The following is a 26,375-nucleotide window of genomic DNA, read 5'->3' as shown; positions in this document are numbered from 1 at the left end:
TTTTTTTTTAACTCTTCTAGGGTGCTCTGCGAATAAATCCTAAGAAATTTCATGAAGCCTTCATTCCTTCCCCGGTAAGTTTTGTTCTGTTCAGTCTCTCTTACATTGTAAACCGCTCTGAACTGTTTGTGGTATTGCGGTAGACAAAAATAAAGTTATTATTATTCTACTGAATACTTTCACTGAGTCTATCTGCTAAGTCTGATTGAGGCAGCCGGTGCACTGTTACATTCTTTAATTTACAAAACTGGCAAAATATTGACTATTGTAAGATAATTAAAACAGAGCCTCCCTTTGGAAATGGAGTTGGGCTAACTGGAAAAAGCTTTTTGCTTCAGTGAAAGTTTTTTTTCCAAGTGTGCTGGTGTGCAATAATTCCAGAGTTCTCACAGGCCTATGTTTACTGGACCCCTGAGGAAGGCGTGTTTACCGAAACACGAATCGTGTTGGGTCCTTAGGTTTGTCTGAAGAGTGATAACATTGACTGCATCTATATTTGATATAATAAACATAGCCTGCATCTTGTACATTTTGTCTGCAGTTCTTCTTTTGTTTTTTGACCTATTTCCACTGCAGTTTCTGTTGGATTTTTTCCTTTGTTTTCTGTTGTTGGGCTAACTGGCCCATTTTCCCAGGAGAGAAAGATGAGTAGTGGAATGCCTTACAGATCTGAGTTGCAGCATAGTCGTGTTCAAATTATTTTATTTGTGACATACTGCTAATTGGCATGACTACAAATATTCATAGGTAACAGGAAAATGGCAGTGCAGAACCTCTAGAAAGTTACCATAACCTGAAGGAGAAATAATCTAAAATAGAGGTATAAATGAATAATATTGGACTTTGAGTGGTTGTCATCTCTTTGAACAGGTATTTTTAAAATGAACAAATATACATAGGGAGTGCATTCCAAAACCCTGGGCCAGATACAATGAAGAGAGTAAGCTGGCCATTGTTCCAACTGATCTCTCAACGCTGTACATAGTCTGTTGTTAGCTGCCTTGAAAAATTGTGCGATTTAAGACCTCTATGGTAATGAGGATGTTTATTGTAGAAAAGCATTGGCGTCATATCTGTTGTTCTAATGTTCTCACGCTTATTGTTTCATAAGTATTGTGTTGACATTGCATTTTATCTCATCTGAGTTTTAGGGCTGCTATAGGTATATTTTGGAAACTGCTCCTATTATTAATGTTTTACTCATTTTAACTTTCTTTATTGTATTTATGTTTATATTTGATTTTATTACTACTGTTATGCTTTTAACAAAATGATAAGTTCCATGTTGAATTGTACTTGCTTTACACTGGGTGAATCTCTTAATAATAATAATAATAACTTTATTTTTCTATACCGCCATAGTCAGGCGACTTCTAGGCGGTTTACATTGTAAGAAGGCTGGACATTCAGCGAATAACAAGTATAGTACAATACTAATACAATACAATAAATCCACATATAATACAGTAGGGGAAACTGACGGAAGCACTGATTAAAGAACACATCGATGAACATCTGGAAAGAAACGAACTTTTGAAAACAACCCAACATGGTTTCTGCAGGGGGAGATCGTGCCTAACGAACTTATTGCACTTCTTCGAAGGAATTAACAAACGGATGGACAGAGGAGACCCCATAGACATCATATACCTTGATTTCCAAAAAGCCTTTGACAAGGTGCCTCACGAACGTCTACTCCGGAAACTGAAGAACCATGGAGTGGACGGAGACGTACATAGATGGATCAGAAACTGGTTGGCGGGTAGGAAACAGAGGGTAGGGGTGAAGGGCCACTACTCGGACTGGATGGGGGTCACGAGTGGTGTTCCGCAGGGCTCAGTGCTCGGGCCGCTGCTATTTAATATATTCATAAATGATCTAGAAACAGGCACGAAGTGTGAGATAATAAAATTTGCGGACGATACAAAACTATTTAGTGGAGCTGGGACTAAAGAGGAATGTGAAGAATTGCAAAGGGACTTGAACAAATTGGGGGAATGGGCGGCGAGATGGCAGATGAAGTTCAACGTTGAGAAATGTAAAGTATTGCATGTTGGAAACAGAAACCCGAGGTACAACTATACGATGGGAGGGATATTATTGAATGAGAGCAACCAAGAAAGGGACTTGGGGGTAATGGTGGACATGACAATGAAGCCGACGGCACAGTGCGCAACAGCCGCTAAGAAAGCAAATAGAATGCTAGGCATAATCAAGAAGGGTATTACAACAAGGACAAAAGAAGTTATCCTGCCATTGTATCGGGCGATGGTGCGCCCGCATCTGGAATACTGCGTCCAATATTGGTCTCCGTACCTTAGGAAGGATATGGCGTTACTCGAGAGGGTTCAGAGGAGAGCGACACGCTTGATAAATGGGATGGAAAACCTCTCATACGCTGAGAGATTGGAGAAACTGGGTCTCTTTTCCCTGGAGAAGAGGAGACTTAGAGGGGATATGATAGAGACTTATAAGATCATGAAGGGCATAGAGAGAGTAGAGAAGGACAGATTCTTCAAACTTTCGAAAAATAAAAGAACAAGAGGACACTTGGAAAAGTTGAAAGGGGACAGATTTAAAACGAATGCTAGGAAGTTCTTCTTTACCCAACGAGTGGTGGACACCTGGAATGCGCTTCCAGAGGGAGTAATAGGGCAGAGTACAGTACAGGGGTTTAAGAAAGGATTGGACAATTTCCTGCTGGAAAAGGGGATAGAGGGGTATAAATAGAGGATTACTGCACAGGTCCTGGACCTGTTGGGCCGCCGCGTGAGCGGACTGCTGGGCATGATGGACCTCAGGTCTGACCCAGCAGAGGCATTGCTTATGTTCTTATGTTCTTATGAGTCCAAATTCAAAATCATACAATAAGTTTAAATACAGTACCGAATAAAGAGACTAGATGCAGTACAATAGTCTAAATGGTAACTTACATATTAATTGGAGATCTAAGGGTAATGAGTGTCTGAAAGATTTAGAACATCCGTGAGAGGGGTCTTAGTGGGGAGGGGACCGTTTTAGCCAATGAATTTAGCGAATAGGGTGGTTTTGATCGATTTGCGGAAAGTATTATAAGTCATGTTTGGTTCGTTTATGTGGTTTTTCAGCCAGGTTTGCTGTCTGTTCGCTTGGAACTGGAAGGTTCTGTCCAAGAAGGATTTGTATCTGCAGCCTGTAATCTTTGGGTATGCAAAGATGTTTTTGTTTCTGGTCGTTCTTGTGGGGTTGTGTAGGGTGAAGTGAGTTTGTAGGTATGAAGGTGCTAGTCCCCAGGCTTGTTTGAAACAGGTGCAAGCGAATTTGAATAGAATTCGCGCTTCTATTGGAAGCCAGTGTAGCTTTTTATAGTAGGGGCTGATGTGATCGTTTTTTCTTAGTCCGAAAATTAGGCGAACGGCGGTGTTTTGTATTAATCTCAGTTTTATTATTGTTTTTTGTGGGATGCCTAGGTAGATGATGTTGCAGTAGTCAAGGAGGGATAGGATCAGTGCCTGTACCAGCAACCTGAATGAAGAAGGGTCAAAGTATTTTTTTATGGTTCTTAGTTTCCATAGCGTGTAAAAGCATTTTTTCACTAGTGAGTTTGTGTGGTCGGTCATAGTTAGGTGAGTGTCAAGAGTGATGCCCAGTATTTTTATGTTTTTGGAAATTGCGTATTCGTGATTATTTATTTTTATCGATGTTCTCGTAATTTTGTCATTGGGACTAGCCAGAAAGACTTGTTTTTTCTGCGTTTAGTTTTAGTTTGAAATTAGTGGTCCATTTATCGATTTCGGTCATTGTGTTTGAGAGATTATCTACAATTTCTTTTGTGATGTCGTTTAAGGGTATGAGGATGGATATGTCATCCGCATAAATGTAGTATATTAAATTTAGTTTTTGTAGTAGGTGACCTAAGGAGGCGATATAGATATTGAAAAGTGTGGGGGATAGGGGGGAACCTTGAGGTACGCCTGAAGGGTTTTTCCATGGTTTAGAGTAGTTTCCATTGCTGATTACTCGGTAGGATCTATTTGTTAGGAACTCTTGGAACCATTTCTTTGCCTTTCCCGAGATTCCCATTGCTTCAAGGCACAGTAGCATGATTTCGTGGTCTATCAGGTCGAACGCGCTGCTGAGATCTAATTGTAGGATCAGTGCGCTTTTGCCCTTGCTAAAGAGATCATAAAGGTGGTTCAGCAAGGAGGCTAGGACAGTTTCTGTGTTGTATCCTTTTCTGAATCCTGATTGGTGATCGTTAAGGAGGTTAAATTTGTCTAGGTAATTGACTAGTTGAAGGTTGACCAATCCTTCCTGTATCTTTGTGAAGAGGGGAATGCTTGCTATGGGTCTGAAATTGGGTGTCAGTGCTGGGGAGGCTTTCTGATCTTTGGGGATTGGAGTGATTAGTATATGTCCCATTTTTTTGTTTAGTGTTCCGTTTGCAAGGGCGGATGTTAGCCATGCAAAAAGTTCCTTTTTAAATTCTAGGGGGGCAGTTGTCATGATTTTAGGGGGACATGTATCAAGTAGGCAGTTAGATTTGGTGTACTTGTTAAATAAATTTAGGAATTGCTGCCAGTTTGGGTATTCGAGGTGGTCCCATAACATGTCTACTCTGGTGTCTTGGTCATGGGGATCCAGGAATTGAAGAGCATTTGATGTGGATGTGGGTAGAGTTGCTCTTAATTCGGTGATTTTGTTTTGAAAGAAATTGGCTAGGGTTTGTGCTGATGGAGTTTGCTCAGTGTCCTTTTTCAGTATTTGTGTTGTATCGGTTATAGTTTTTACTAGTTTGAATAATTCTTTGCTGTTTATTTTTGACGTACCGATTTTATTTGCATAATGCTTCGTGCGTTTTTCTTTGATCAGATTTTTGTATATTTTCATTTTTTGTTTCCAGTTTGTCTTGTCTGAGTCATTGTTTGTTTTTTGCCAGATTCTCTCCAATTTTCTTAGTTCCTGTTTGGTGGTTAGAAGTTCACAGTCAAACCATTCGTTTGGTGGTCTATTTTTCTTTTTGTATGTTTTATATGGTGCTATTAGGTCTAAGAGTTCTTTGCTGTAGATTTCCCATGATGCGGGGAAGTCTTGAATTTCATTGTTTATGGGTTGTAACTCGTAATGGGTCCAGAATTCGGTTGGGTTAATAATGCCACGGGTGGTTACTGTGTTCAAATTTGCGTTTTTGTGTTTTTGATGTGTATTCTGTTTCTGCCAATGTAGATTGAACTTGCCAATGAAATGGTCTGACCAGATACATTTTTCCCAGGGACCTGAGTGGTATTGTATTTTGGGGGTTAGTATTTCTTTGTGGGAGAAGGTGATTAGGTCTAGTTTGTGTCCTTTTTCGTGGGTTATTTCTGTGTCTGGGTTTGGAAAGTCCAGTGACATAAGGAGGTTGGCGATTTCAGTTATTTCTGGTTTTGTCTTTTGTTCTAGGTGAGTGTTTATGTCACCCAGAAGCAGGTTGTATGAGCCTTTTAGGTTAGATAAGGTAAGGAATTCGGCGAATTCCTCTTTCGCGCTTGACCATTTTTTGGGTGGGATGTAGAATAGAGTTGTGGTTAATGATTCTTCTAACTGTGCGTTAGTGATTATGCAAGTTAGTATTTCGAGATTATCTGAAGATTTGGAGTCGGTCATGGTGTAATTGTAGTGATCTTTTAGGATGATCGCTAGTCCTCCTCCTTTTTTCCAGTTTCTTGATAGTGGGATAATTTTATATCCCTGAGGTAGAAATTCTCTCATGATAGTGTCGGTGTCAGAGATCATCCATGTTTCTGTCAAACAGGAGATCGGGTTTTGTTTGTAGTATCCAATCATTTATTATGTGGGCTTTGTTTCTCACGGAACGGGTGTTTAGGTAATATCCCTTAATGTTTTCGTAACTGTTAGCTGTAGGGATTTCCGAAAATGTTATCTTTTTTTATGTTTCTGTTGCAGAGCTTGTTCTTGTGTGGTTTGCGGTGTTTGCGGGTGGTGTTTAGTACTGTGATTTGATGAAGGTCTTGTTTTGGCTGGTTTTGTAGGAGTTGGAGAGGGTTGGAGGGCTTAGTTAGTTCGATTGGTCTGAGCCAGGAGATGGGGTAGGTGTGCATAGGTTGGGGGAGGTTGTCTTCATTGCCCCAGCATTTAGAGCTTAATAGGCATAGGTATAGAATCCCTAAGAGTAGTTGTTGTTTGTTGCAGATTGCCATGTTGTGTGGTAAGGTGAGTGGTTCGGGTTGTGATAAGTGAGGACTATTGTCTGGCTGGGTGTGGCTGGGTCAGCAGATACTAGAGAGGTAGTGGTGGGGTGAAACTGGTTTTGTAGACAAGTAAGTTGGGTGAGGGGACTGAGTTGAATTGTGAGAGCAGGTTGGGTATGGGAGGAACTTACGGTGAGGGGTAGCGAGATCTTAACTATGAATAGAAGGATAATCATACAGTAGAGTCTGTGGGGAAGACAGTTGTGGCTGGTTGTGCCTGTAGTACCGGTCATGCAGTAACATATAGTAATTATTCATGCATTAATTGGACAGGTCATGCACTAACAGGTTGTACATATGGTTGTAGGCTGTTCATGCATTAGTTGGTTATACGTGCGGTTAAATAATATTATGTTTATTAAGCAAGCAGTTGTGCATACGATTACATAATGTTATGCCTATTGAACATGCAGTATCAGTCTGTGCATGTTGACTACTCGTACTGGTCCAATAATAAACATGCATTATACAATTGTACATGCAGTGTAAACATGCAGATTCTAATTTTAATGTGTACTTATCCTTGTTCTGGAGTGGTGCTTCTGCCGATTGCAGCTGAGGGTGTCCGACGAGGGTCTGTGGCAAAAACGGCCCGAAAACAAACTGAGGCACGCTCTGCCGATTGCAGGCTCAGTTCTGGGCTAACCGTTCTCGCAGGCAAGAAAAGGTATTCGCCGAGGGGGGGCGGAGCTGGCTCACACGCCCGGATGGGAGGGGGGCGGTTTCACTGGAGGCTCCGTGGAGGAGCCGGCCCCGAGATGAAAATGTGCTGCCGATTGCAGCTGAGGGTGTCCGACGAGGGTCTGTGGCAAAAACGGCCCGAAAACAAACTGAGGCACGCTCTGCCGATTGCAGGCTCAGTTCTGGGCTCACCGTTCTCGCAGGCAAGAAAAGGTATTCGCCGAGGGGGGGCGGAGCTGGCTCACACGCCCGGATGGGAGGGGGGCGGTTTCACTGGAGGCTCCGTGGAGGAGCCGGCCCCGAGATGAAAATGTGCTGCCGATTGCAGCTGAGGGTGTCCGACGAGGGTCTGTGGCAAAAACGGCCCGAAAACAAACTGAGGCACGCTCTGCCGATTGCAGGCTCAGTTCTGGGCTCACCGTTCTCGCAGGCAAGAAAAGGTATTCGCCGAGGGGGGGCGGAGCTGGCTCACACGCCCGGATGGGAGGGGGGCGGTTTCACTGGAGGCTCCGTGGAGGAGCCGGCCCCGAGATGAAAATGTGCTGCCGATTGCAGCTGAGGGTGTCCGACGAGGGTCTGTGGCAAAAACGGCCCGAAAACAAACTGAGGCACGCTCTGCCGATTGCAGGCTCAGTTCTGGGCTCACCGTTCTCGCAGGCAAGAAAAGGTATTCGCCGAGGGGGGGCGGAGCTGGCTCACACGCCCGGATGGGAGGGGGGCGGTTTCACTGGAGGCTCCGTGGAGGAGCCGGCCCCGAGATGAAAATGTGCTGCCGATTGCAGCTGAGGGTGTCCGACGAGGGTCTGTGGCAAAAACGGCCCGAAAACAAACTGAGGCACGCTCTGCCGATTGCAGGCTCAGTTCTGGGCTCACCGTTCTCGCAGGCAAGAAAAGGTATTCGCCGAGGGGGGGCGGAGCTGGCTCACACGCCCGGATGGGAGGGGGGCGGTTTCACTGGAGGCTCCGTGGAGGAGCCGGCCCCGAGATGAAAATGTGCTGCCGATTGCAGCTGAGGGTGTCCGACGAGGGTCTGTGGCAAAAACGGCCCGAAAACAAACAGGCACGCTCTGCCGATTGCAGGCTCTTCATAAAGGCGGTTAATAAATCCAAATAAATAAATGATGGTACTACTAGATTTTGATTGAGTGAGCGCAGGTTTCTATTGGGAGCAAATGAGATTACAGTGTTCTCCCCAGAAATTTTTTCTAGCTGGGTGGCATGAAAAAGTAGCAGGGCAGGATGGGGAAATTTGGTGGTGGGGAAAATTAAATGTGTACTATTTTTATTAGTTAATTATTATTTTCCAATGCTCAATATGACTTCCTTTTTTTAAGGTATGACACTCGTGCCAGAATAATTTTACTAAATTTAAGAAGTATCCCATTCTAGAAGTGAACAATTAGATATTCGCCCTCTTTCAAATGGTATAGAGGTTTTAAAAAGGGAAATAAATGCGTTAATGAAGTCATTAGGTTCAATCTAGCCATTTATTTCTGCATGAATTTAAACAACTAAAAAAGAGAGATAAATATAGTTAATCCAGTCATACAAGAAACGGCTCTACAGCACCTCTAATAATGTTTTCATCACTAGGTTCCTTCCTGAGGTCTCACTGAAGATATGAAATAGATGTGATCCCCACTTCCAGACCTCTTCCACATAATTTATGCCTAGAAGGAGACCTGTGTGACTGTACTAAAGCAAACTAAAAAAAGTGGCAGATAAAGATCATAGTGAGAGCTAGGGCAAAACAGTTTAGGTAAAGATGCAGGTAATAATTAGCAATGTATTAAAAATATTTTTATTTGCTTATAATGTCATTTGAAAGCTGCTTGATGTTAATACAACTTTCATTTAATTCTTTAGAGTGTGTGTGTGTATGGGGGGGGGGGGATTGGGGACAACACCTACATCAACAGTAAAGTTAGAATAGGGTCATTAAATCCAGTGGCATACCTAGTATATATGACAGCCAGTGCTGATCATTTTTTAACAACCCCCTCCTTTATATAAAAAATATATTTTTAGTAATAATCCATGAGTAACACAACAAGGGTGCACCTAGGAAAAGGCTGCATCTTAAACACTGCAGTGAGCAGTAGGACACAACACACGCATTGTAAAACTAAACAAGCTAGATCCTGCACAGTCAATTGATCCTGTACAGTCGATGCTAACAGAAAGCCATGTCCTTTTCATACACACAGAACACAGATACACCCTTGCCCAATATAGAATAATCACAAACTAAAAATAGAAATGTGTAGACAAAAGTTAAACTAAACCGCCAAGAAACCAGACTCTGCATACAATGCAACACCACAGCACTACAAAAACAGTGACACATGTCCCCTAATACCCTAATACTGTACAAAATATAAAGACAGTAGATGTGAATTTGAAAAAACTGATACATAACAATCACCACTTTACAAATTAACAAATAGAAATAAAACAAATGAGGAATAAGAAAATACCATTTTATTGGACTAATCCATTTGTCAATTAACTTTCAGAGGCCAAATCTTTCTTCAAGACAGTACAGTATACTGCTGTTATGGTGTCCTGTCCTGGCTTGAGGAAAGGATTTAGTCCCCCCCAAATTGCCTTATTTCCATTTCCTATTTATAAACTTCAATCAATACAATTACAATACTACTTGATTCTACGTAAAGCAACAACAAAAAAAATTTTCTACCTTTTGTCGTTTCTGCTTTAATCATCTTCTCTTCGCTCTCTTCTTTCTATTCAGCGTTTGTCCTCGCTCCCTTCCATGCAACATCTGTCCTTTCTCTTTGCCCCTTCCACCCAGCCTATGCCCTCTCTCTCTACCTCTTCCATCTACTGTCCACCCTCTCTCTGCCCCTTGTATTCACTGTCCACCCTCTCTGCCCTTTCCATCCAGTTTCCGCACCTCCCTCTGTTCCATATGGCATCTTCCTTCTTTCTATGTCCCTTCAATAAACTGTATATCCTGTGCCCTTTCTCTCCTTTGTACATGATTCATTTCAGCTTCACCCCCTCTCCATTTTTTTGTCTCCACCCCCTCCCCTATGCTGTGGCATCTCTCTCTTCTCCTTTCCTTCCTTTCTTCCCACTCCACACCATGGTCTGGCATCTCTATCTCCTTCATTTCTCTTCCTCCATGCCCTGGCATCTCTCTCCTCTCCTATCGCTTCCTCCTTCTCTGGCACCTCCTCTCCTTTCTTTCCCTCTGGTCTGGCATTTTATGTCTCCTTAGTTTCCCTTTCCTCCCACCAAGCCCTGGCATCTCTTTCCTCTTCTTCCATCTTCCCTTCCTACTCCATTATCTGGCATCTCTTCTCCTTCCTTCCACCTGGTCTGGCATCTGTCTCCTCCCCCTCCCTTCATGTGCCCTGACATATCCCCTCCCTCCATGGTCTGGTAGCTCCTTTCCTTTCCCTCCCTCCCATGGTCTTGGCATCTTTTTCCTCTCCTCTCCCCAATTGGGTGCAGCAGGAGCACTTCTCTTCCCCTCCTCCCTCCCCAATTGGATGCAACAGCAGCATTTCTCTTACCCTCCCCCTCCCCAATTGGGTGCAGCAGCAGCACTTCTCTTCCCATCCCTCCAGTCTCACACAGCTGTCGGCAGAGTCGCTACAGACTAAGGCAAGTTTTAAGCTTCCCTCCATCACTGATCTATCTTCCATAGGTCAGTGACGGAGGGAAGCCTACAACTTGCTGCTCTTGCTTGCTTCGGGCTTTCCTCGTTGCGGGGCCCTGCCTTCGCGGAAACAGAAAGTAGGCAGGCCCGAAGTAAGCAAAAGCAGCAAGTTGTAAGCTTCCCTCCGTTGCTGATCTGTCTCCTGCCTTAGCATGTAGTGAACTCATGCTCTGGGGCTCTAATGTGTGCATGCCGGCTTCCCTTCTCTTCTCTCTCCCCCCGGAAACGTAACTTCTGGTTTCGGAATAGGAGGGAAGAGAAAAGAAGCTGACACGCACATGTTAGAGCCCCAGAGCATGGGTTCAAGTTGCTTGCTGGGTCAGGCAGGAGTCAAACACTAAACTTTCAGTGGTGAATCTGGCTGTGCTGAGTCAGCCCGGGAAATCTCCAAGCCAATGAGAGGGATTTAAAAAAAAATGTTGAGCAGCAGGATTCGCGATTGAGATGACAGCCGGGCGGTCATCTAAATTAGCTGGGTGGAGCACCCAGCTAAAAGGCCCTAGGGAGAACACTGGGATTAGATGATAGCAGGCTAAGAAAAGTGGTAGGCCTAAATGAGGAATTTTATCAACTAAATTGAATCCTCGCAGCTAATGAGAGAGTTGTACGATCATATTTGTTTGTGTATGTGATCGGTATAACTACTGTATTTTGTATCAGTTGACGACATATGATTTCTTTAATGGGAAGTCCACAGAACAATGATTTGTAATAGGCTAGGTGTGAAATTACTAAGGCTAAATAGATTCCACACTGAATTAATTAGTCTCGGTTCATAAAAGCCTCTTTGACCACTGATGCCCCCATTAATAATCTGGCAAATGGGGCAATGAGTAGGATGATAAGATTTGCAAGTAAGTCAAAATTATTCACAGCAGTTAAAATACAAGAAGGCATTGCAGGAGGACTTTGTGAGACTGACGTCTAAATAGCCAAGCAAGTTATGTATGGACAAGCAGAAAGAAATGCACTTGAAAAAGAAAAATGTTAACAGAGTAGGATCGACAAAGATGTGAAACAAGATAACAGGAAAATGTTACGTCATCCTTTCAAATGACTCTAAGTCTAAGGGAACCCTTGGAGAAGACAGTAAAAGCCCGAAGTCTAGATGAGATTGGGAAACATGTGGTATTTTTCATCTCTTCTTTGAGTGAGCAACAGTTCTTTCAAGGATGATGGGCTTGGAGGACCTTTGGTTGAAGCCAGCATGGCTCTTTTTTCAGAGATCTCGGTATCGGTGAGCTAGTCGGATCACTCTATTAGTTTAAAGTTGTCTTGTTTTTCTGACTATAAATGTAATTGTTTTCTAGGTGCCAAAAAAGTTGTTTCCCAGTTTTTAAATAAGATAAAGTAGGGCCTTTAATCCTTCTGAGAGGTGCAGTGAGTTGTGTTGTGTTGTCTTTACACTGTAGGCTCACTTTGCGCCTTCACTTCATGACCAAAGGTGGCACACAGGCATTTCCAAAAAGTCCTTCTTTGCAGTTAAGCATGTGAAAGAGGTTTTTAAGGTTGGGGAACAGTGGACTGTTAATCTTAATGCTTGAGAATGGAAGGGGTTACATTCTGCTTCTCCGTGTCAGATGTAGGGGGGAAGAGCACAGAAGCCAGCTGAACCTAGGACCACCAGTCAGTGAAACCTAAGCCCTTTGCTTTATTGCCACATAGGCTTTGAGTATTTTCCACTGATTTAAAGCTAAGCACCCTTGAACACATTTGCTATTCATTTTTTTTTCACTGCATGAGCTAATTTGTAAAGCTGTTACAATAAAAATCCTGTAACAGCTGGAGTTTGTCTAGTTCTTTCTGTTGGGCACCTTCTATGCCATATCTGAAGGGTTCAGCTTTTTCACGGGTGTTTAATTACCCCGCAGGGTAGCTATGGCCATATCAGTTACTGTGCTGGGCATAGTGGGGAAATCCATTTCTATAGTGCTATCGGACTTGCTTTGTGCGGTACACAAACATTTGAGAGCAGCATGTGCGGATTGCCGGACTTGATGGACCTAGGGTCTGTTCCTGAGATGGCACTTCTTATGGGAATGATTAATAGATGTCTGAGTCCTATCTCTTAACAGTGTTTTTGGAAGAGGATGCTATTGCACTGCTTGCCTTTTTGCTAAAGTGTGCTGTTTAAGTGCGTATTTCTTCCTTCCCTGTCCTTTCTGAGTAGATTATAGACCAGTATAATTATATTCCAGATATGGCTGTTCGTGTACCTTATCTGCATGACTGCCACTAAATCTAAATTGGCTTTTTCCTCTAGTCTGGAGTTTTTGCTTTCCATGCTGTAGGTATTCTTATGTTATGATGTTGCCCTCCCCCCACCCATATTGAAAACTATAGAAAACTCTTTTTTTTTTTTGCTCATGCATTTTTACACTAATTGTTCCCTGCATAAATATCTAGTAAGTTATTGTTTTTACTCTGGTTCACTGGAAGAACTATGAGACGTGTGTGTTTTAAAGATTATATATGTTGAATTGTGAGCCACTTTGGCTAAAAGCAGAATATAAATGTTTTAAATAAATAAAATGTAGTCCCATGTAGCAGGGTCTGTCTGGCAGCCTACGAGGTCAGTGTTTGGACAGAAGCCATGTTAGAATTACTCTCTGCTTAGATTGTGATTCTCAGCTCTGTCTGTGAGACATATCCAGACTGTTAGGTTTTTAAAATATTCAAATAAATATGCATACACTCGCTCTGTTGCTTGCAAATCTATCTATCTTTTTATAATGATAAATATTTTAAAAATCAGACTGGCTTACTGGATGTCTCCTGAAAAATGGGCTGCAAACCACTGATTTGGATTATTACAGAGTTTTGTTGATGGGAACATGATATGCTGTCTTTCTGTGGTTACAATCAAAGCTGTTAACATATTATGGCTCCCTTTTATCAAGCTGCGTTAAGGGTTTTTTTTTTTTTTATCACGGGCTGCTGAGGTAAAAGCTCTGACTCTCATAGAATTCCTCTTGAGCATCGGAGCTTTTACCGCAGCGACTTGTGATAAAAACCCTAACACATCTTGCTAAAAGGAGGCCTATATACAGGTACAGTGGGTAGTTGCTGGGGTTAGGTTCCTAGAAAACCCCATGAATATTGAAAATGCAAATATGGAACTATTCATCCTACGGGAAAAAGAGGGTTAAGTTCCTGTGTGACCCTGCATATTGTACATTTTTGCTGCCTAACACCATAAAGTCATTATTTTGTGTAAAGAACAGCTTGTTTATAATCTGCATTTTATAAATGGATTGTATACACAATCTCTTTTGGTGTAACAATACTCACACACAGCTCTATGAATATCTTCATCCTCATGGGATTGTGAATAAGTGAAAATGACCATGAATAGCAAAAATGGGTTACACTTTATTTTGCATGAATGCGAGAATGCCCTGTACTTATTTTGTTCCTAATGCAGTGGAGGGTTAAGTGACTTGCTCAGCATCGCAAGGACTCGAACCCAATTCCCCAGGTTCTCAGGAAGGGAGGGGTGCTGGTAAGGTCTACGTGGGTTCTTTTACATTCCTCTAGCCAAGACTGGGGCATACTTAGGTGGAAGACACAAGGGCTGTTGGATTGAAGAGAGGTACCTAACAGGAAGTTACACTCTGACAGCTGGGTTGTAGCCTGGTACTTGACCAGATGGGCTGGTTGATTTTTTTTTTTTTTTCCCCATTTTCTATGTTCCTGGTTCTAACTTTGTTTTTCCTCTGCAGGATGGAACACGAGATATTTTTATTGATGGCGTTGTTGCAAGGAACAGAGCTCTTAATGGTGATATTGTGGTGGTGAAACTGCTTCCCAAAGAACAATGGAAGGTCAGTATATCCTTTTATTTTGGTTTTTTTTTGTATAATCCTAAGAAGTATTGGATTATACCTATGCCACAGATATTATGTTAAGTATTTTAATGGCAAAGCAAGGTGTACTTTCTGTATTCTCAATCCACTAAGTATTTTGTCTCTTGGGTATCAATTGTGAGTGACAGCTTTTGTGATGTTAGCATCACTAATAATAAAACCCTAAGCGTGCATATGCACTCCTACCTGCGTGATCCGTAGCTCCGTGACAGGTAAGAGTGTGCATGCGCGCTTAGGGTTTTATTAGCTTGGGAGGAAATGCCCGGGGCCTCCGGAGCGCAGAGGGGTGTCAGCAACAGAGGTGGCGCGGGCCGATGGGTGGTGGCAGAGGAGAAGCAGCGGCACTGGTGGCAGGAGCAGGAACTCTGAGGAGAGTGGGACTGGGGAATTGCCGCGAGGTGGCGGAGGAGGAGGAACAGCAGCAGCGGCACTGGCGGCAGGAGCAGGAACTCTGAGGGGAGTCGGGGGGGAGGTAACAGGAAGGGAGGCCTATACTGGACAGGGGGAGCAGGGAAGAGGTGCTGCTAGACAGGGGGGGAGGTAAACGGAAGGGAGAAGGCCTACTGCTGGACAAGGGGAGCAGGCAAGGGGTGGTGGTAGACAGCCGAGGAAAGAGAGAAACAGAAAGAAAGAAAGACAGACAGACAGAGAGCGGCCAAGGAGAGAGAGAGAAAGAAAGACAGACACACATCTTTTCTAGCACCCGTTAATGTAACTGGCTCAAAGACTAGTCTAATAATAATATAATTGGGATTCCTTGTGTTTTAAAGTATAACCCACTGATGAAACGAAGCTGGTTGATCCTTTGGAAAGACTGTGATAGAATCCATTGTATGTGGATTATATATGAAGTCTACGTTGTGTGCTCTCCTAAGCAGTCTATAGTTAACATTCCTTGTACTTAGAAATATAGAAACATGATGGCAGATAAAGGCCAAATGGCCCATCCAGGCTGCCCATCCGCAGTAACCATTTTCTCTTCCTCTCTAAGAGATTCCACGTGCTTATTCCAGGCTATCTTGAATTTAGACACAGTCTCTGTCTCCACCACCTCTTCCGGGAGACTTCCATGCATCTACCACCCTTTCTGTAAAAAAGTATTTCCTTAGATTACTCCTGATTACCTCTTAACTTCATCCTATGCCCTCTCATTCCAGAGCTTCCTTTCAAAATGAAAGAGACTTGACTCGTGCACATTTACATCATGTGGGTATTTAAACATCTCTCAAGAACACTATTGTAGTGACAAAAAAAATCCAAAATTTCAAAAAATGTCACTCACCAGCAGTGGGTTACTACAATAAGATCTAACATTAAGATATAAAACAGGTGAAGAAAAAGCCTCAAAACCATGTATCACGCAGCAATCTTTGATAATTTTCAGCTGGCGTTGTTATTGTCATCAGCAAAAAACTCACACTATGTAACAATGTTTAAAGATCTACAGGGGGAATAACCCACTACTGTGCACAGTAATCAAAAAAAATTTTCAAAACATGATAATACTTTTAATTATTGTTTTAAATGTTTTAATCATTTTTATAAATAGTTTTACAAAAGTTTTCAAGCTACAAAGCTTTAAAGTGTAACATGCTGAAAAAAGCAGAAGCAAAAGCAAAAACTACTTAGCTCTCTAGTAAAAAGTATGGTTTACTGTCTTCCACTGATTCTGAGGGTAGGAACTTACTTGGAAGGTGGATTTTTGATTCCACCGAGCTGTTTATTAAGCCTTCAAGGTCAAATACCAATCTTCACTGTAGAACACCAATCAGGAATTCACTTTCAAGCAGCAGAACGGCTGAAATAAAGAATATGGTAAAATGACACAAATCAGTGAGTCTAAACCTCAGGAGAATTACCATCTTTTTTCATTTAAGAAGAAAGAATATTTCTTGATCTTTTGATACTCAGGCTGTGTAAGTTTTGTATGTTTTCTGAATAAATAAAAATAAAAAGAGGTTTTAACAGGAAGTTTATTAGACAAAGTACTCAAGTTTTGAGAACATAAAAACTGCATATATTAGGTCAGAAGGTCCATCAAGCCCAATATCCAGGGGAGATTCTGAAAATAAGAACATAAGCAATGCCTCCGCTGGGTCAGACATGAGGTCCATCGTGCCCAGCAGTCCGCTCACGCGGTGGTCCAACAGGTCCAGGACCTGTGCACTAATCCTCTATCTATACCCCTCCATCCCTTTTTCCAGCAGGAAATTGTCCAATCCTTTCTTGAATCACATTACTGTACTCTGCCCTATTACGCCCTCTGGAAGCATATTCCAAGTGTCCACCAACCTTTGGGTGAAGAAGAACTTCCTAGCATTGGTTCTGAATCTGTCCCCTTTCAACTTTTCCAAATACCCTCCTGTTCTCTTATTTTTCGAAAGTTTGAAGAATCTGTCCCTCTCTACTCTCTCTATGCCCTTCATGATCTTGTAAGTCTCTATCATATCCCCTCTAAGTCTCCTCTTCTCCAGGGAAAAGAGGCCCAGTTTCTCCAATCTCTCAGCATATGAAAGGTTTTCTATACCTTTTTTTTATTATTATTTAATATTTATTGAATTTTTCAATATAATCAAGCATGAAACTTGTACAGAAAGGAAATTCAGCATGAAATTAATACAATTGAAAACATATATAAAAGAATATCAAATATAAGCATAAATTTCTACTCAAGTCCTCAATGAGATCCAAGAGGGGTAATAGGCGAATCAAAGTAATTATATATAAACCAAGTAGTAACTAGTTGAATGAGATTAAAGCACCCTTTCTTAAACTAAGCACTTTCTTATCTCCAGAGATGCAGTTGAGAGAAAGGTTGTCAGTTGAGATGGCTCAAAGAAAACATATTTATGAGAATGATAATTAATAACACATTTGCATGGATGTCGCCCCCAGAGATATAACACCAGGTTTCCTTAACAAGAATTCTCTTCTCCTTCTCTGTGTGTCCCTAGCCAAATCTGGGAACATCTGAATTTTACAACCTAAAAATTCTTTTTGTTTATTTTTAAAGAAAAGTCTCAGCAACCAGTTTTTATCTGGTGCGAGAGCTACTGTCAAAAGTAAAGTAGTTGGAGTCACTAATTCTCTATCAGACATTTCCAAAATATTAGATATGTTCATTAAATCAGGTCCCATTTTCTGTTGTTGTTGTTGGTCTTGAGTCTTATTTGGAAGGTAATAGACCTGCGTAAATGGTGGTAACGACTCTTCAGGAAGTGCCAATACTTCCGTCATATAACGTTTCAGCATTTCCCTTGGGGCTATCATAGAAACCCTAGGGAAATTTATCAGTCTGAGGTTATTATTACGAGGTTGTGGTAACGGGTTGACGGAGGTTGTGGTAAGAGCGGATAGCGCAGCTGGTTTTAAGAAAGGTTTGGAAAAGTTCCTGGAGGAAAAGTCCATAGTCTGTTATTGAGAAAGACATGGGGGAAGCCGCTGCTTGCCCTGGATCGGTAGCATGGAATATTGCTACTCCTTGGGTTTTGGCCAGGTAATAGTGACCTGAATTGGCCACCGTGAGAATGGGCTACTGGGCTTGATGTACCATTGGTCTGACCCAGTAATGTTATTCTTATGTTCTTATCCTATTTCTAACAATAGCTAATCTGTTTGCTCTTTCATTCTGCTTTGGTGGCAGAGGGAGCGATGTCACTGGTTTGGTGGGTAAGGAAGGAAGAGGCTGGGAACATAAGACACCCCATCCTTCACAAAACACAAATGAATTAACTCCACATCCATCCCCTCTTTCACACATACACAATATAGTGTGAACAAATGATTAAAAAAAACTAAACAACAACTAGCAAACTATATTTCATACAGGAAAAAATATCTTTCTGTGCTCTTACAGCTTGTGCCTTTTGCAAAATATTTTTTATGCCTCCTTGTTTAACATTATTACATAGCTCAGTAAACTGGAAGCTATCATAGGGGAAAACAATCTCCAGGGATTCAAGACAAAGTTAGACAAGTTCCTACTGAACAAGGTCGTACCCTAGTAAGGCTAGTCTCAGTTAGGGCACTGGTCTTTGACCAAAAGGGCTGCCACGTGAGCGGACTGCTGGGCGCGATGGACCACTGGTCTGACCCAGCAGCGGCAACTTATGTTCTTATTATGTTCAATTAATATCAGCGTATTAAAAAAAAAAAAAAAAAAAAAAAAAAGTCATTTTATAACAGGTTGCCTAGGTAGTGACCTCAAAGAGGTGTCTATTTACTAAAGTTTCTCAATTAAAGCTACAGAAATCTTAAATAAAATGCTTGGGAGCAGATGTAAATACTGTTCACATTTAAAGTATGCGGAAATGTGCATATTTTAAAAAAGTATCTCAACCACAAGACACTATTAAATCTAGATCTCCAATAGCATAGAACAAACAAATCCCACTAGATATTATATTGTAAAAGCATATATTGTTTATTGGACTATCAGAAGTGTCACTCATAACTGAAATACATTAGCTTTGGAAAATGTGTATAGCAGATATCTTTGTATTGGGTTTTCTGGTCAATTTTTGCTTACATATTTTTGTTTCTACTGTGGTTTGTGATCCTTTGTTCTGTATTTGATGAGGGTCTGTCAGTGTGATAGTAATGGCAGTTAGGGAGCTTGGAGGAAAGAGGATTGGGGGGGGGGGCCCTCCTTAATTTTCTGACCTGGGCACCAGCTTCTCCAACACTGGTCTTGACCCTTGTTGTGGGGATCTGCAAGCATTGCCAATTGAGGACCTCCACCAGAGGTGGCTAGAACTCCCTTCTACCAAGCATGGCACTCGTTGGCAGCACCTTTGAGCCACTGAGGTGCCAGCATCTGTGGCTCAGGGACAGTGCTGTTGCCTGCCAAGCTTGGTAAAAGGGAGTTTGGCCCTCTTTGGAGGAAGTATTCGGCTGACAGAGCTTTAGAGGCTCTGACAGAGATCCATTTACAAAGTATGTATTTTTCTCAATTAATAGTATCTTTGCTTATTTGGAAATGTTAATTGGGAAGAATACATACTTTATAAATGAGTCTTTATTTATTTATTTATTTTATTTATTTATTTATTTAGATTTATATCCCGTTCTCCCAGTAGCTCAGAACAGTCTACAAGTAAACATACACAGTAGAAGTAATTAGGCAAATAAGATGTACAATAGGTTTAGGTGCTTGGACATACAAAATTGTGCAGTATTTATCAGGGTACAAACAATTTTTCAGAGGACAGACAATTTATCAGAGTACAGACTAAGAGAGGACTATACTGAAATTTAGGTGAAGTTAAATAGGGGAGAGAAGAGAGAGGTGGGGTTTAAGGGGGGGTGTAGACTGAGGGAGATCTTTAGTTGAAGAGGAGGGTCTTTACCATTTTACGGAATGTCAATAAAGAGTTCTGTTGCCTGAGTTGGGGGGGGAGTTTATTCCAGAGATGTGGGATGCATTATGCAGCGAGAGGGGCTTATATTGTTGGTGAGAGTTGTGAAAATTTGCTCTTGGCATTATATGAAGCACAGTTTGCTTGTGTGTGTGTTTTTTGATAGCTTGATTCTGCTTTTCTTGGCTGACTGATAGTTCAACTCGCTTCCTTTCTGCTTTGTTCAAGGAAAGTGCTTCAGGGTGACCTTCTTTCTGTGGCACATGGTACATTACCTGTCTCGTGGCTCACCTTCTATTGGCCCTCTGGAAATACGGGTGTCACTTGGTCACACTACTGTTTTGGCTGTGCCTTTTGGCATGGTGTAACTTTTATTGTTTGTTTATGGATTGACTCTTACAGATCTTGGCCATTGATTTTAATTTAGTCCATTGAAGTCTGATATTCATCCTTCCTCCTTGATTTTTCAAAGCCTATCCTTGTACTTGTATCATATCTTATTATGGTTTTTTTTCTTTTATGGAGCTGAATTACTGTGAGTTCTTAATGATCATTGTCAAAATAATCCTTGACAAAGTGCAGTAAAACTAACTTATTGCAGACTTAGGTGCTTGAATTCAACAGTAATTTTACAGATTTGGTTCTACTGTATAGTGGGGCAGTAAAGTTTGTCTGTAGCATATTTCAAAGCAAAACCAAGGAGAACAAAATCTCTGCAAACAAAATGCAGAAGCAAACAGCAGAGGCGACTGTCTACTGATGACAGAAAGGATATTTGAGGAAACCATAAGAACATAAGAATTGCCGCTGCTGGGTTAGACCAGTGGTCCATCGTGCCCAGCAGTCCACTCACGCGGCAGCCCTTAGGTCAAAGCCCAGTACCCTAGCTGAGACTAGCCTTACCTGTGTACATTCTACATTCAGTGTAAAAGTCTTTATTCGATAAAGTGACTCAACACGAGCCATGTTTCGGTTGCAAGGCCAGCTTCTGGAATCTAAAAGCATACAAATAAATAATTATAAACATATAAAAACATCGATAGATTCATAAATTAATACTCAAAATTTTTTTATAAAACTGAGTCCCTGGACATCGTATACCTGGACTTCAGTAAAGCATTCGATAGCGTACCACACCGCAGGTTGCTGAGCAAGATGCGTTCTATAGGATTGGGCGACACATTGACGAAATGGGTTGGGAACTGGCTTAGAGGTAGGCTTCAGAGGGTAGTGGTGAACGGCACCCCCTCCGAAATGACGGAGGTAATCAGTGGAGTGCCGCAGGGCTCGGTCCTGGGCTCGATCCTATTCAACATCTTTATAAGAGACTTGGCAGAAGGGCTGCGAGGTAAAATAACATTATTCACCGATGACGCCAAACTAAGCAATGTAGTGGGCAAAAGCACAACAGACATAAATTCAATGTCCGACAACATGACGTCACTCATATGTGAGAATAGCTGCCTGCTGTCCCTGGATAACACCTGTTACGGTAAGTAACTGTGCTTTATGGTTTAATTATGTCTGATTTAAAACTATCTCAGGAAACGCTGACTCTGTATTGCAACATCTTTACAGAAGCTCATGCATTGATTATGGTTTAATTATGTCAGCAGTGAAAACTGTCCTAGAAAACGCCGACTCGGTATTGTACCACCTTTTACAGAAGCTCATTGTAACCGCTCTGAATTGACTCCCGTCATTAGTATGGTATGGAAGCGCTCAGTAAACAATGTCAAAACATCATATTGTGCAATAATGTACAATGATAATGGGGGCACTTTTTATTGAATATCAAATGGTCTCATAAAAGGAATCTCAAAAGATAAAAAAAGGATCTGATAAGAAAGGTTTGGACAAGTTCTTGGAGGAAAAGTCCATAGTCTGATATTGAGAAAGACACGGGGGAAGCCTGTATCGGTAGCATGGAATATTGCTACACCTTGGGTTTTGGCCAGGTACTGGTGACCTGGATTGGCCACCGTGAGAACAGGCTACTGGGCTTGATGAACCATTGGTCTGACCCAGTAAGGCTATTCTTAGGTTCTCATGTTCTAAGATATTAATTCTTAAGTTAACTGTAATAGGATAATGAATAGACCATAGTAAACAGGAAAAGGAAGTAATGGGAGCTTATATAGCCAAATGGCCTCTCCAGTCTGCCCTCTCTCTAAGAGATTCCATGTGCCTATCCCATGCCCCCTTGAACTCAGACAGTCTCCACCTCCTCCAGGAGACTGCTCCACACATCCACTACCCCCTCTGCAAAAAAGTATTTCCCCAGACTCACAAACTCATCACCCCTCAACCCCACCCCACACCTTCCCATTCCAGAGTTCCCCCCCCAAATGAAAGAGACTCGACCTATGTGCATTCTTGCAACCTAGGCATTTAAAAGTCTTCATTGCATCTCCCCTCTCCCGTCCCTCCTCCAAAGTATACAACCAAGATCTCCAAGTCTGTCCTCTATATGCCCCATGATGAAGACCACACACCACTTCAGCAGCCTTCCTCTTGACTGACCCCAACCCCCCTACATCTCTGAAGGGTGCGGCCTCCAGAACCACACATAACACTCCAAAAGAGGTCTCACCAGAGTTTTACACAGGGGCATCAACATCTCCCCTTCCCACTGGGCTTGTTGTCCATAAGTAATATAAATAAAATAATTAGATAATATAAGTAAAACATATCGCAGCCAACTCTGGTGAGCAAAATGTGTTTGTTTGGATGGTGACCCATATGTTACAGACCAGATACCATTACGAGAGCATTCTCCTTTTCCACCGGGGAATGACAATGTGGACTTTGTTAATTGGGAGAGGGAAGGGGTTTGGTGGATGGAGCATGTACTCAATAAAGGATGGGAATCTAGTGGGCTTTGCAGAATTGCAGAGATGGGTTGTGGAGAAGTGGGGGAATCAATATGCTTATTGCCAGCTGAAGCATTTTTGGGCTACTTTAGATCAAGGGCAGCTGGACGCATATATAGGCTCCCAGTTGCGAGCCTTTTTTGGTATGGACACTGAGAAGGAGGTTTCTGTATCTATGCTTTATAAGGTATTGTTGAGGGTGGAACCCCGTAAGGAGTTGGAACTGTATGGCCAGAGTTGGGAAAGAGAATTGCAATTCTCCTTGAAGTCATTGAGCAGGTTAAGGGTGCCCCTGCTTTGACCTGCAGTGCTCATTTGCAGGAATGTTATTGGATGCTTTTTAACACCAAAACAATTTTATTTTTGTGGGGGGACCTCTGCAATGATGTGTAGAAAATGTGAGAGAGCAGAAGGAACTTTTGGACATATGTTTTGGGGGGGTGATTATATTTAGCAATATTTATTGGAGATTTTACATTTTGTATGCACTGGGCTCAAAATTTATGTATTCGGCACTTAGAACAATTGGTGCTGGATTTACCCAGAGCTTATGGGTCTATGGGATGGGCGGGTAGATTATTGTCATAAGATATGTCTGGTGACCCAGAAAGGTATTATGAAGTGTTGGACTTTGAGCGAGGTACTTGCCATAGTGTGCAGATTTGCATCAGTTGGCCTGTTGGGAGGCAAGAGATGCTAGAGGATCCTAGAAGGGATTCCTGCACTTTTTGAAGATTTGGGATCTGTACATATGGATTTTGCATTATAGGGTACACAGTCTTTATTGAATAAGTTGTGAATGTTGGGGAGAGTTTGAATGATGGGCGGGTTGGGGGAGTTGGAGGAGAGTGCATGGTAGATGTGAGTGGCTTGGTTATGAGATTGTGGGCTGGGTGGGCATGTTTTTCTTTTTCTTTGTGGGGTCTTGTTGGTTAATGGAGGGATGGAATGTTCTAATCTCTGTGTTAGCTTTTGAGGGGGTAGGCGTTTTGGTGGGGAAGGGGACTCCTTCTACCTAGCGCGCCCAATTCCTTTGGTTTTGCTTTTGTGAGTTTTAGTAATGGGATTGGATATTGTCTCTTTGTTCCGGGGTCTATAAGGAACAAGATCCCTGGCTCATTATTTTCTCTCTCTATTTTTTGTTGGACTATTGCAATATTAATTTTTTTTTTTTGGGTGGGGGGGGGCAGAAGAAAGGGGGGGATGGAGGGAGAGTGTAGGATTTTAGTTTTATTTGTATTGAAGAAAGGCTATATTTTATGGTTGCTACTGTGTTTATGGGTGGGCTATTCTTATGAGCCTGTTATGGTATTTGTTGTATGAAGGAGTTTTGATGTCTTCAATAAAAATGTTTGAACACTAAAAATGTGTTTGCAAAATCCAAATACCTGAGTTGAGAGGCAATAAATTCCCTCAGTGCCGACTGTGGAACTCAAAAGAAAAAGAAACTCAGGAGAAAAGTGCTCCAACTAACAATGCAATACATATAAAATATATATATAATCTAATAGGTTTTCAGAATTCAAAGAGCCAAAAGTTTCCTCAACAGACCCTAAGCAGCAGAAAAGAACTTAGAAGGGATCTTGCCTTTGCAAGGTTTGTAGAAACAAACTGTAAACCTATATGAATAGTGACTAAATTACTCATAGTAGATGACGGCAGATAAAGACCTGAATGCTCCATCCAGTGTGCCCAAACCAACCCACTCTTTTAAATTTCTGATTTAATTTAAAATTTCCTTCTTCTTAGCTATTGCTGGGCCAGAACCTAAAGCTCTACCTGGTACTGTGGTTAGATTCCATCCAAGCTTATCCCAGCCATCGAAGTCCATATGGACATAGACCGTGAAAGTCTGCCCAGTACTCTACAAACTACTCATCACAAAGCAAGCAGGAGAAAAGTCCTGTAACTCAAAATGCAAAAAACTTAGATGGGTTTTCAGTATGCAAACAGCTAAATGAACAAAAAGAACCAGACTAGCTGTGCAATCCAAAAAGCTTTAAAATGGACTATCTTTTTTTGTTGCAGTTTATGTGAATAAACTGAAAACCTAAATGAAACAGACCTATTAAAGTGAATAGTAACTGAAATACTCTGCAAACAACACAAAACAGGGGGGAGAAAAATGCTCCAACTTACATTGCAAGTACTTTGTGCAGCTGCTGGATTAGAGGATTCACGGCACACGCCTCACAGGCTTTATTTGGTTGGTCAGGTTCTCTGGGTAGTCGCATCACATTCCGGACCCGTAAGGAAGGAGTGTCGGGTCCTGTGGACTCGCACCTGAGGACCATTTTTTATATTTTTATTTTATTTTTTGGAATGCTAATAAAGACTAGTTTTACACCTTGTATCTGCAGTTTTTTCTTTTGTTTTGCTCTTTCGACTTTTAGCTGCAGTTAGTTTGGATATCACTTTTTTGTTTTTGCTATACATATAAAAATAGCATTCTAAAAGGTTTTCAAAATACAAACAACTGAATTAAACAGCAAAAATATAATTTCACGCACCATCATTGTACAGCCTCCCAGCGTCGTCATCTCTCTCAACACCAAAAGAGTGAATGCATTTGTGTAGGCAGCCGATCATATCTGCATAGAACCGTTCCGAATCAGTCGGACCTTTCAGCGTAACCGTCTTTTGGACTGAGGGAGATGAAGGTTTTCCTTTTCTTTTTATGTATGTGTAGCTCACATCTTTTTAGTAGTAGGTTCAAAGTGGGTTGCGTTCAGGTACACGCCCTTTTCATTTTTCCATCGGTACAGGGTTGTAAAAGTAAGAAATTTTTGGATCACACACTTTCATACCAAGCAGCCATTCATGCCAAAGATTTTAAATTGTTATTGCTTACATCTTGCTCTTACAAACATTTCAGAAATCAGTTGAAAAGCTTTCTCTTTTCAAAACATCTGACTAAATAGATATCATTTTGTTTTTGTAATTTTTTGTAAACCGCATTGAACTCATGGTTGTGCGGTCTAGAAATTTGGTGTTATATTATGTACACTAGACTTTTCCCTGTCCCTGGGGAAACCATGATCTACACTTGTATTTAAAACAATGGAGGGTTTAAATAATTTTTCCAAGGTTACAAGGAGCAGCAGTGGGATTTGAACTGTGCTTTCCAGATTATCAGCCTTGTGCTTAAATCACTAGGCCACTCATTCGTCTCAGTTTTCAGTAGTGATCACAAAGTTTCTTTATTAAAGAGATGTGATTATGGGGCAACATTTGACGAGTTTATCATGGTCTGATTTATATACCCAATAGTTACATTTCACTCTTTGCTACGGATAATTACTGTATTGGCCAAAGATTGCTCCAGAAAAGCATTTCAGTGATGTAATAATAATAATTTTATTCTTATACCTCCAAAGCCATAGTAGTTCAAGACGGTTTACAATAAGAAGAGCTGGACAATCAGCAAAATAATTACAATGAAAGTTGTCGAATACATGAAGGTAATCAGAGAAATAGTCACAATGAAGGATCATCGAGAACATGGAAGTAGAATACAGAGATAAGGCTATACGAGTTCTTAGGCTACAGATCAGTTAAACAAGTTTGTTTTAACTAGTTTTCTAAAGCTAAGGTAGGATGAGGAGTGCTTGATGATGTTAACCCAGCCAATCGTTCTGTTAACCTGCTTGGAATGCAAGAGTTCTGTCCAGGTATCTTTTGTA

General features: G+C 41.6%; 1 protein-coding gene across 1 annotated transcript in view; it reads left to right on the top strand.

Moving 5' to 3' along the window:
- The window catches only part of DIS3L2 (DIS3 like 3'-5' exoribonuclease 2), a 285,986-nt gene that overhangs the window by 18,359 nt on the left and 241,252 nt on the right, over positions 1–26,375 (top strand). Inside the window, exons 4-5 of the mRNA XM_033958227.1 lie at positions 21–74; positions 14,319–14,420. Of these exons, the coding sequence (XP_033814118.1) occupies positions 21–74; positions 14,319–14,420 (156 nt within the window). The remainder of the gene's footprint in view (positions 1–20; positions 75–14,318; positions 14,421–26,375) is intronic.

This window comes from Geotrypetes seraphini, chromosome 9 (assembly GCF_902459505.1).
Source record: "Geotrypetes seraphini chromosome 9, aGeoSer1.1, whole genome shotgun sequence".
In the NCBI taxonomy this organism is placed as follows: Eukaryota; Metazoa; Chordata; class Amphibia; order Gymnophiona; family Dermophiidae; genus Geotrypetes; species Geotrypetes seraphini.
This window is presented reverse-complemented; position numbering and strand designations above follow the sequence as displayed.